Below are 12612 nucleotides of genomic sequence, written 5' to 3' on the forward strand. Positions count from 1 at the left end.
TGATGCCATTTATACGAAGTTCTAAAGTGGCAAAACGCATCCACGTGGTGGAAATCAGAGTGCGTCCGCCCCCCGTAGTTTGAGGACAGTGAAGGGCGAGTCGGGACATATCCCAGAGGACAGAACGTTGTACGTCTGGTTTGCCATGGTGGTCACAGCACTGTGAAAACTCGTCACAGCTAGCACTTAAGATCCGCGCATTTTATTCTTCTATGTTAATTATATCTCGATTTACAATAAATGATTTCATTGGAGAGCTTATTTACAGTACAGATTCTTAGGTCCCACTCCAGATACACTAACTTACGGTCTTAAGAAATAATTTGAATGAGTATTAAATTCTGAAAACCAGTGCCGAAGCCATCTGACATTAGGCAGGACTTTCTCCTAAGTAAATGCACATAGACATGGACATTCCTTAAACAGACATAGAGAGAAACTTAGTTCTGCACAGTGTGGGCGATGAGAAGTGACAGCTGTTGGGGTTGTCTACCTCTTCCTCAAGCCAGGAGAGGGACGTGGTCCCCTGACCAGGGTGGGGATGGAGTGGGGGGGCACTTCCTTAGAGAGTGAATGGGGATATGAGCGAAGGCGGGTTGAGGGATGGACTTCATCACCCCTGGGTTAAGTCCCGTGGGCCGGCCTGGGACCTAGTCCACGTTTATGTCAATTGCTAGCTTGAGACAACGCGTTGAGAGCAAACGACTTACGGATGGCCTGGAGAAACGCTGCGGGCTTGTGAACCGAGGATAATCTGTACTGAAAAAAAAATAATCCTTATTTACATGACGATTGAAAGAGAGAAGGAAAAATACTGCAGAGAATACAGATTCCTGAAGTGGGGAGAATTAGTTGACTGCAAGTTTTAAGCTAAATCTCCTCATAAGTGGTTCTCCTAATACTACATAAACGCACCCCGGGACCCCCCCTGCAGGTCGGGAAAGCGGGGTGCAGGGCTGCCATCCGCTTTTGTCCCAGGCGCAGGGAGGCGACAAGCTCCCCACTAACTGCAATCTGACTGCCCCTCCCCTCAGGCGTGGGGGACAGAAGGGGGGGGGTGGGGGGGTGGGGGGGGGGTGGCGGAACCCGCGGCCCTCTGGGGACCCAAGCACTTGCTGTGTGACTTTCCTTCCGGGAGGGGTCTCCAGCCTCTGCTTTGCCTTGGAGGAGGTCGCACGGGACCCAGCACCTCCCGGCTCGGACTCGGGGAGCCGGCTCAGCGGGCTGAGCGGAGGGACCGTCAGCGCCGGGGCGTCGCAGGACAGGTGTGCCGACGCCTGCGGGAGGCTGCGCTCAGAAAACTAAGTGACCCCAAACTAGGACGGGGCGGGAAAGAAACGCCAGCGATTCTCTCCCTTACGGTTTTTGTTATTGTTGTTGCTGTTGTTGCACCATTTTTTTAAATTCAATTTTAAATTATAGTTGACACAACCTTATATTAGTTTCAGGTGTACAACATGGTGATTCGACACATATGTGCCGTTCTGAGTGGTCACCGGTAAGTCTGGGCCCGCTCCAGGTTACCGCCTGCCGCCAGAGGGCGCCAAGGATCGAGTGGTCAGTGACCTCTGTCCAGCTCCTCACGCCGTTTCCCAGCGGCCACCAGAGGCCACCAGAGGCCTCCACCACCTGTCCTACTGGTTCTCCGCGGCCACCAGAGGCCACCACCCACCCCGCTGGTTCTCCGGGGGCCACCAGAGGCCACCAGAGGCCACCACGCGCCCCGCTGCTCTCCTGCGGCCACCAGAGGCCGCCACCCGCCCCGCTGGTTCCCCGCGGCCACCAGAGGCCACCACCACGCGCCCCGCTGCTCTCCCGCGGCCACCAGAGGCCACCAGAGGCCGCCACCCGCCCCGCTGGTTCCCCGCGGCCACCAGAGGCCGCCACCACCCGCACGCAGCCGCGCGGGCCCAACACGGCCACTCACTCGCTCGGCAGATTGGGGCGCGTTCTTTAACACCGCCCCCCACTCTCGATCCGTCTTTAAAATTGATTCAATGCCACAAGGCTGCGGTGACGACGGAGGAAGAGATCTGGAAAGGACCGTCCGCAGGGAGATCTGGAGAGGCGGAGCCGCGGCCGCCGCCTCCGCGTCCGGCCCGCTCCGCCCGCGTCCCCAGCGCACGTCCCCGCGCCCGCCTGCCGGCCCGGGACAGGTTCCCGAGGGCCGCCGGCTCCCCGGGGCGCGCGTCGCTCCTCGGGAGCCCTGGGCGCGCGCCTCGTCGGGGACCTGCTGTGGCGCAGGCCCGGCCCAGCCACCGCCTGGCGGCGCGAGCCCCGTGCGAGGACGCGGGGCCCGCGTGGGGCACTAGCGGCGACGGCCGTCAGTGCGGTCGGGGTAGTGACAAACGCTGTGCCGCCGACGTCAGCAGGAAGAGCGACATGGCTCACTCCGCGTCATTAACACAGCCTTATGAGGTATGTATCATAACTCTCCTCAATTTACAAATGAAATAAGACAAAGAAAAGTCAGGTATTCCGTGCACGGGTACCCCTTCAGTAGACAGAAGCTGTCGTCCTTGTGTGTCCTCCCCCAGCGCTCGATTGTGAGAAGAAAGTGACGGGGGCTGAGAGTCAAATCTGGGCAGAGGCCGAAACCCTTTTCCTTGGGATTGTCACAGAAGGAGGCTGGGACTGTGCTGAGCCATCTCTTCAGGTACAATCTTCGATCGATGAGAAAAGTGAATGAGTAACCTGCTTGTGACAATAATCCACCAGTGTTAGATGCCGCCCAAGGACAAGTCTTCGCGGGGTTTACGTCCACGGCAAACAACGGGGTGACATTGTTTACAAATGAAACATTGCAATGTACAGATTCTTTTTGTCCCACAGAAGTGCAAAACTAGGCATTCATCGGGGCATCTGTGAATGTACTCTGATTTTCTGTTTCGGTGACAACCCAACGTGTAGCATGGGGGACACTGGGTCCTGAGGAGGCTTCAGGCCCCTGTGCCACTTCTGCAGAGCAGCCATCAGAAGTCACCTTGGAAGATGCTCATGACACTTGTGAGGTCACTGCCTCAGATGCTCACAGTGCAGACAACGAGGCATATTTATTGGTGACACTTGTGAAGAATTAAGGACACTGGACACAAGATGCTGAGAGAAAATAGGAGGAGGGGGCAGGAGGCCTGAGGGGACGACCCGGCCGGACCAGGCCAGGCCGCGGCTCCAGAGGGACCCAGGCCTGGGGGTCGGCCCCCGTCCCGGCTGCCCAGGCACTCTCCACAGTATATTCTGAAACATTCGATCTTTGTATTCTCTTAATTTTCTCTTCATAGACTTGATGTTTAATAAGCAGACTTCTAATTGTATCTCCTGTATCATGAAGTCCAATGCCAGTGGTTCTGGAACTTCTGTGGGTCAGAGACTTCTTTCAGACTGATCAATATGATGGACTCTTCTCCCTCCCCCCACCCCCACCCCAAAATATGACTGCTCATGTACGCACTTCTTCACACAAAAGGATTCTGAGGTCCCTTTTGGTCAATCCATGGGTCACCGAGAGATCCGTGGACCCTGAATTCAACCCTCTTGTGGATCTTCTCCCTCCATTAGGATCCTGATTTCTAGTAATTGTCACCTACAAAAACATTCATAGTGGCTGTCCTTGACTGTGACTGACCTTCATGGTGACTTTCCTTCATGGTGACTGTCCTCCACAGTGGCTGTCCTCCACAGGGGCTGTCATTCATGGCCATTTGTTGCTATGATCTTTCTTGACACCCAACTTCTCTTTACGGGCATACAATATATTTTAGGCAGATTTTTTTCCCCCCAAATTGAGCAGAATCTGCCCCTTTGCTCAAAAGTTTCTGGAAAATTGCTACTAATAAAAACTTATAGCCACCCTCATCCTTATAGGAATCATATAAATAAAACCTCTTACAGCTTATTAAAATATACACTATTTGCCAAATATATGAACCTTTAGACACACACACTCATATGCATGTCTAACGTTTGGATTTCATTACATACGAATAAGGATATACATGTCTACTTTCCTTTAACTGCAAATTCAGGCCCCTTTGGTAATCTAATTGATGCCGTACTTATGGAAAACACTTAAAATAGTTACCAACATGGTCATATATGCCATTATATGCAAGAAATCTAAAAGGGAGAATTCTGGGGTCTATTAGTCCCTTTCAGCCAAACCTGGTGTTGAAATTAACTCTGAACTGTGACAAAGACATCCCCTCTTCTCCCGACTCCCCTCTCCCCCTGCTTGTCCCTTGCTTCAGCTGAATTTCTTCCAGAAAGATGAGTCACAACCATTGCTTTCATCCAAAGTAGCTCACATTTGACTTTACCTGGATTATCAAATCTATGTCACAAGCTCATCACATTTATTTTGTGATTAGTTGAAGATGCCATGATTCCTATTTTCTGTTGTCATTGACTGAGTTTTTTCAACTTTTAGTTTTTCACTTGCAACATCAATTTCCAACATTTTGTCTACTTCCGCTCCCAGGTACATACGTTTCATTCAGCGCTCTCTAGCGTAACCTGGAGGTGGGCAGAGGAAGAAAAATGCTGAACTAAGGGCCAGGGACAATTAAGAGAAAACATGCGCTTTAACTGTTTCTTACTTGATTAACTTACACCATTTTGGGGTAATCCTGTCTTTTTTTCCATGCTCCATTTCAAAGTTTGGTTGATATAAGCAAGAACAACTTTTATCAGAGGATAAAGGTAAAGAGTTTTTAGTCTTGATACTACATGCTTAGTACCACAATTCAAGTGACATTCAAAAAGCTCATGGCGATGCCTATGGGCCAGGAGTGCGTCACAGCCGAAGCGCTGAGTGAGAGACACGAGGCTCTCCCCGAGTCCACAGTCCAGGGAGCGAGACAGGAAACATGGAGAAGGTGCAGTGGGGACATGTCACACGGGGAAGAGGGTCATCTAACCGACGACCAGGATTTCAGAATCACAGAGTCAGAACGGCCACGAGCTCTTCTCGGGCAGTCATCTCATTATCTACCAGTGTATTGGATCTTTATACATACATAGATGGTTTACGGCCAAAATGTTTGAATTTTCCTCCTCTCCTTATGTCTATTCCTTCCTATTTCTTATTTATTTATTTGTATATGATTATAGCACTTCAGACGTCAGAAACTAGATATTCACGTCGCACAAAAACCATGAGAGAGCCACGCGAAAAGTACTGTCTGTGTTAGAAAACTCACTGGGCATCATGCCTCAGCGGGACTGGTCATCCTCTCCGCGGTCCTCTGGCCGAGAGCAGCCCCTTACACCTCCCTGGGGAAGGATCGTTCTTAGAGATGCCACTTGCTGCACAGCAAACCACTGCATGACTCGGCAGCTGATAGCAACAATTATTTATTGCACGCAGAGGGGTCCATGGAGCTCCTTTATATCGTCTGGACTTCACTCTGGTTCCACACTGGTGGGTTCCAGCCTCGACCCCCGCCTCTCCTCTGGGATCCCGGCAGAGGGCGGTGGCTGCTCCAGGGAGGCTGGATGCTCACCGCCTCCAGGGAAAGCATAGCAGTGGCCGGGAGGGAAGACGCGACTGTGGACAGATAATGCCACCGACCCCAGGAATAATGGAGCTAGCGGGGGCCGATGCAGTGTGGGCACTGGGTGTAGGCGGCACGGCGAGGAAGGTAAAGAATCATAAAGGTGGTGAACAGATCAGTAAAATCTTAGCAGCTTGGAGAAACGGTCACGTCAGCGTGGATGTACAAAACACGTGAATTTTCTTTTTCTTGATGCATAGATACTGGTGGCAATAGATTGCCAGGTGGCCAATATTGAAAAAATGACTTTCCCCCTACTCATAATGTGGCATGTTGTCACCTGTGCTGTTAGGTTATTAACTTACAAGCTTTGCAACAAAGCAGCTGGGGGTTCAATGAAGGCTGCACTACCAAAATGCTAAATGATGTGCAAAATGTATGATGAATACTTTCAAATAATACAGTAACAACCAAAGAAACTGAATGAGAGGGAAAATTTACATTATTTCTCCTCCCTGGAAACACTTCTTATATGCTGTTCAGGACTAGTTTAAAGTAAACAGCAATTATGGTTTATTTTTCAACTCATAGAAGAGACTCTTGATTGAGGTCTTTCTGAGCTTGTTAAATTCCTTTGTTCAGTTTTAATTTGAGAATCAAATTAAAGTCTGTGTCTAATGTAAGATCTCTGTCTTGTCACTCACCCTTCAACAACTTAAAGCTTCTTCCACGTTACAGAAGCAGTGGCTTCTGCCTGAGTGGCAAATCATATTTTTTCCATGTAGCACTGTGAAGTTATAAGGGTTGACGCCTAAACAACCTTGGCAGTTCAAGCTTCAAAGTCCACAGAATAAATTCCAAGAGAAATCTTCAATCTTCTGATTTGCTTACAGCAGTCTAAGTAATTCTAAGAATGCTAAGACAATCTTTACAAACTGTAGTCATGCACCGCGTAATGACGTAAAGTCCACTGCAAAATGTATACTAAATCCATTGAGTGACTGACCTGTGAACAAAATTAAAAGCGACTAAGGACTTTGACAGGTGAAAATCATTGCTCAGCGGAAGGCACATCCCATCCCCCACGGCCGCAATCTTGAGGAAAGAGAATGTGGTGGAAGCCATTAAAGGATCTGCTACACCAAAGCAGCGAGAAGGGCCTTCATCAGACACGGAGAAACTTCCAGTGACCTGGACCGAAGACCAGACACAGAGTGTATCCCTCTCGGCACCATGACGGGCACGCCCAAAGCAAAAACTGTGTCTGTGATGTTGAAAAAAAGCCTGGACCAGATTACGATGTTGAATTTACTGCTCGCTCTAGGTGGTTTAAATGATTCAAGAATTGATATTTACCATACAATGTGCAAAAGAGAGCTAAGTTTGTGAGTACTGATGTAAAGGCAGCTGAAGAATTTTTGGAACCTTTAGGTAAGCTGATCATGGAGAAAAATTACTCGCCAGAGTAAATACTAAATGCGAATGAAACCTTCATTCATAAGGAGGCCAAGTCAATGCCAGGTTTCAAGCCAAGGACAGAGTAACAGTCTCATTTGGAGGATACACACTGAGACCGTGCGTGAACTGGCACAGTGAGAACCCCAGGGCCATCGAGCATGTCAAGAAGCACGCACCGCCGGTGTCCTACCGGAGCAGTAAGACGGCATGGGCGATCCAGCTCCTCCGTGACGCCCTCCCGAACTGCCGTGCCAGCGAAATGGAGGGACACTCTTTGGTGAATAACATACCTTTCCAGATTTTCTCCAGAAATATAATACTCCCAGACATCCTTCTTTTATTGTCGATCTTCAGTTCGATATCAGAGTAGTGTTCACCCCTCCAAACTCCACCTCTTTGATCGAACCAATGTATCAAAGGCTCGTAGAAACTTTTCAGGCCTACTGCCGGAGGAGGGCCTGTGTCCAGGGCAGTGCGACCGAGAAGACACTGAGGAGACGCTGGTGCGGTTCGGGAAGAGTTACAGCACCCACGACTGCTTCAGCAGCCTAGCCTGGGCTCGGGATGATGTCGCCAGCAGAGTGTGAATGGCATCTGAAAGACAACGCTCCAAAGATTTGCCAAGGATGAGGAAGGCGCAAAAGTCAACAGGGCTGTGGTGGACCTGGCTAGGAGGAGAATGACAATGAGGCATTCCCAGAGGTGGCCCCCGAGGCACTGACTAATGAGGGCCTGGAGCGGGAACCCACGGCTGAAGAGGAGCCACGGGATTTTGCAGACCTCAACGAGCTGCTTAAAATGTTTGACAACATGGACCCAACATCAAAAGGTTTTCATTAATAAAAAGGAATGTACATGGTGCATGGTACATGAGCTGCTTACAAGCAAATGTGTGATTAAAAAATAAACAAACAAGCAAACACACCAAGCAAACCACCATGTACATATTTCTGGAAAGAGTGACAGCTCCTCAGAAAGAGCCTCTGCCAGGTCTGTTCGGAGGTGTCCTTGTCGCAGGAGGACAGCCTTGTGGCTCCTAATGCCCCGGAAGCCCTTCCAGTGTGAAAAGATGGGGAGCGTGGGAGACAGCGAACACGCTCGGATGCCGCGTAGGTCTACACTAATATGTGTGCGGTTTTGCCTTAGTTTTTAGCAAAAAATTTTAGAAAGTACAAAAATAAATAAATTTAAAAATAGAAAAAGTTTACAGACTAAGGCTATAAAGAACTTTCTGCATTGCTGTACAATGTGATTTTGAGCTCAGTATTATTACAAAAGAATATAAAATTTAAAAAATTAAAACATTTATAAAGTAAAACAGTATGATAAGCTAAGGTTAATTTATTATTGAAGAAAAAATGGTAATAAATATAGCGTATCCTAAGTGTATAGTGTTTATAAAGACTACGGCAGTATGCGGACATGCTCCCTCCCTGACTGCAGGCTCCATTCGCAGTAAGTGCCCTGTACAGGTGTGCCAATTTTATCTTCTGCACCATATTTTACCTGTAGCTTTTCTATGTTTAGATATACAAATAATTACCATTGTGTTACAATTGCCTAAAGTATAAAGTCACTTTAGCCACACTTCAAATGCTTAATTGCTACAAGTGAATTGTGGCTATGGTATTAAAGAGTGATGATGCAAAACATTACCATGATAATAGAAATTTCTAGATAACAGTGATTTAGAGTAATGGTTTCTCTAGACCTGCCTTATGAAAGTGTAAAACTAAGCCGTGAAAGAAAAGTTGATTTAACATTAATGCAATGCCTTCCAGAAGAAAACACCGCACCCTTTAAAAGAGGGGGAAAAAATTAGATTCTCAAAAATGTAGCATCTATAATACAGATTGTAATTAAAAAATATCGTCATGAAAGAAACAAGAAAATAACATCCATAATCAGGAGACAGAACAATCACTTGATCAGACCCAGGAATGACAGAGCTTTTGGAATTAGGAGTAAGGGACCTTAAATGGCTATTGCAAAGATACTTAAGGACTTAAAGGAAAATATGGACACAGCGAGTGACCATATAGGGAACCCCAGTTGAAAGATGAAAACTATAAAAAGTAACCAAATTAAAACTCTAGATGAGCGTAATGCAGATCTGACACAGCAGAATAAAAGATAGATTAACATGAAGGAGACATTAGAAACCTGTTGAAGCTGAATCACAGGGAAGAAAAACAAATACTGAGGAGAGAAAAAAAAATCCCAGAAACCCAGTGACTAGTGGTAAAATAACATACATGTTTTTTAAGTCCCAGAAGAAAAAACATGAAAAGAAATTATAGCAGAAAAAGTATTTGAAGAAATAATGTCTGAAAATTTTCTAAATTTAATGAAAACTATACAATTACACACCAAAGATACTCAGCTCCAATCAGGATAAATACAAATAAAACACATTTTGCAGTCAAATTTATAAAAACAAACAAACAAACAAAAAACACAGAAATAAAGAGAAAAATCTTAAAATTATCTGGAGGAAAAAAAGTCTGTATAATAAAACAATAAAATGAATGATAGATGATATATGAGAAACAATATAAGAAATGAAAGAATAAAATTACACTTCAAAAAAAAAAAACAGAACAAAATCGTTTACTTCAATTCTATGTCAAGGAAAAAAATAACCTCCAGATAACATAATTTAATGGTCTTCTACATGTTTAAAGACTTTCTCTGAACAGCACTTTTATAACTTTGGAAGCAGGGTTTTTATTCAGACAGTTGCCTTTTAATTTTCACACGTTAGGGCAGATCTTATACAATGTGAAATAGCTCCGATCTGTGCTCTCATTAGTGCCCAACGGACATGTAGAGATAAGTGAACGCTGTCTTTCCCCGTTCCAGCAGAGAAGCCGTCGCCTTTGGTAGTTCCTATGTGACCTGATTTTAGCGTCTTCAGTATCCTAGTTATCCTTCTTGGGATGCATTTTTATTTTTCTTTATCCTTTTTAAAATAAATGCGATCCCAGAAATAGATGCCATTCTCCAAGTCTCATCTAACAACAGGAAACTGTGACAGGAACCTTCCTTACAAATTATGCAAAACTATGCATCTGCCACAGCAGCATTATTTCTTGTAATTTGCAAAAAAAAAAAAATAAAAAGCTGTTCAAATAAATATTCTACTTATTTATATAAACTCATAGTCAGCTAAAACCTCTTAGTTTTTTCTTTCAAATATAGTTTTGCTAGGATACTTGTGCTTCCTTCTGTTCTTTTTAAATTAACTTTAGACATCCTAAGTGCTAAATTGAAAATTGTTATGCAGTTAAATCCTATGAGATTTTGCTCTGAATCTGCATTCTTTTTGAGAACTTACGTTTGCCATGAACTCAAACTCGATCATATCAGAAGAGTTGGGTTGGGGGGGCTGATGTTTGTTTTGTTTTTAATGTACGAGTTCTACATTTCCTGGGAAGTATTTTCTTTTTTGTGTGATGTTGATGAAGAATGTCCATTTTAGGTTACACAGAGCAGATACTGGGTCAGAATGTGAGACACTGGGAATTACTTCGGCAGCTCAATAAAACCAATGAATGTGGAAAAAGAGAGTTGATTTAAACTGTGACCAACACTGTCGAAATGGGTAAATTGGAAGGTCTCAGAGAGAATGTCCTCCAGAAATCCAGGCTTCCCCGGAACACATCAGTGCGTTTGGTTGAAAAGAAAGCGAAGAGACAAACATCTCTCCAGGACATATTTCCCTTTCTTCTTTTATTCTGAGACTGTTAACTTGGCTTAGCTGTGTTTTGAACTGCTGTTAAAAGCATCTTCATCTGACAAAAGCATTTTTGTATTTACTGTACAGAGTTTTTAAAACGAGATTGATTTTTTTTTTTTCCAAAGGTGAGAAATAAAAATGAACAAAGGCTTCACCAGTTACTGCCGAGCTGTGGGCGGCCTCCTCGGGAGCAGGCTCTTCGGAACGCGCTGCCGCTTGCCTTCCGCCTGGCAGCCTGATTGCTGCACAGAATCCTGGGAGACCACGGTCTGCAGAGCCTGGGGTGGGGTCCCGTGCGGTCCCAGGAGGTGCTGTGCAGACACTGCTCTAAGCTCTGGGCAGAAGTGGTGACAGCAGCATTAGGAGTCGCTCCCTGAAGATGTGCCTCGCTGGAAAACCGTGCCAGGGAACGTGTAGGGTGCTTGGCCGATACAATGGGGGAGCAACGCTCCCTGAAAGGATAAAACCCCACACCGCAGGCCGAGCTCGTACATTATGGTTTGAAGGGAGTATTTATATCATATAATTCCTTATGTTCTGCAGATGGTCAATTAACACAAGGATGGAGCTTTAAAATATCCTTCTTTTAAGACAAATTTACATGTAGTGAAATGCCCAGACCTTTTTAAAATTGTGGTTAAATATGCCTAAGATGAAATTTACCACTGTGTTTCAGCTCCCCACATTTGAACCCCGTTTTGAGTGCGGTTCTCTGCATTCACAGTGTTGGGGTGCACAGATCCTAGGCGTACAACTGAACAGGTTTCGGTTAATGTAAGGATCTGCGAAACCAGCATCTTTTAGTATATTTACCTTTTTTTCACCCTGTAAAATTCCCTTATGTTTCTCAAGGATAAAATTTAAGTAGTAACTTATTTTTCCATTATATGGTCTTTTTTCATTAAAATTATTCACAAGTATAAAAAAAATAGTGAGGTAAGTCGGGGAACATTCTGTTATATTGAATCTTTAAGTGGGAAAATCACACAGCAAAAAATAAAATTCAGAAAAAAATGAGGTTTTTATAACTGAGATACAGCTAGAAATTTCTCTTGCCTAACAGAAGGAGTCTCGGGGTGCTCTCGCGCCCTCTCTCTGCCTGTGTTTACAGCAGTGCAGACTCGGGAGCCCACCAAGCCGTCCTCCGCTGGGAGGTTTCCAGTTCCACGGCCTGAAACTACCGACTCCCCGGGAACCTCCACGAAGAGCCAGCAGGACACCGGGGACAAACGGGGTTCGGGGCACCTTTATCCCTGCTGAAAGCCATCTTACCCGGTCCTATGCGCCTGGGCGGGTGACCTCTGCTTCCTGGACTGCCGGTTCCTGCGGGCGCCGGACAGCACCGGCCAGTGTGGCCTTGTGCTCTGCAGGGGGGTCACAGTGAGCGGCCTCTCCTGTTCCCCACTGAGCAGGTTTGGGAGATGCCCGGGCCGTCATCTTAGGGAAAATCTGTGAGCTGGCTGCGAAGCAGGAAGGCCAGGGGGCCATTTGTGGAGCTAACGGCCTCTCAGGGAGGGGGCTCCCATTTGTGTTACCTGGCCTGGTGGTGACAGGTCTGGAAATCTGGGGAGATGCCGGCGATCCGGGATGGTGGCAGGTGCAGCGGGTTGGGGCTCTGACCCGGAGGGCTGGGGGCTGGGCCCAGCATGGTGACTCCGTGAGCCGGGCCTTCCTGTGGGCCTCGTCGGCTGGGGCGGGCGCTGGGGGTGCCGCTGGGGTGCCGCTGGGGTGCCGCTGGGGTGCCGCTGGGGTACCGCTGGGGTGCCGCGGGGCGCTGTGACGGCTGGACCTGCCCGCCGGACAGACCCCCGGTCGCCGTCGCGCTGCACCGCGGGCCTCGGCTTGCAGAGCGGGTGGCGACACCGCCCACTGCTGGGCCCGTCCAGCCTGGTCTGCAGGGCTCCGGCCGCTAGGTGGTCCCGC

The 12612-nt window shown here is 47.2% G+C and overlaps 1 protein-coding gene across 1 annotated transcript; it reads left to right on the top strand.

Annotated features, from left to right (window-relative positions):
- The first annotated feature begins 1457 nt into the window (after window positions 1-1457).
- Window positions 1458-11630, top strand: LOC118613326 (translation initiation factor IF-2-like). The gene is made up of 3 exons (XM_036235340.1): window positions 1458-1476; window positions 1520-2418; window positions 10815-11630. Exons 1-3 carry the CDS (start codon window positions 1458-1460, stop codon window positions 10926-10928), a joined length of 1032 nt encoding a protein of 343 aa, XP_036091233.1. The 3' UTR covers window positions 10929-11630.
- The last annotated feature ends 982 nt before the right edge of the window (window positions 11631-12612 follow it).

Source organism: Rousettus aegyptiacus, unplaced genomic scaffold (genome assembly GCF_014176215.1).
Source record: "Rousettus aegyptiacus isolate mRouAeg1 unplaced genomic scaffold, mRouAeg1.p scaffold_m13_p_18, whole genome shotgun sequence".
In the NCBI taxonomy this organism is placed as follows: domain Eukaryota; kingdom Metazoa; phylum Chordata; class Mammalia; order Chiroptera; family Pteropodidae; genus Rousettus; species Rousettus aegyptiacus.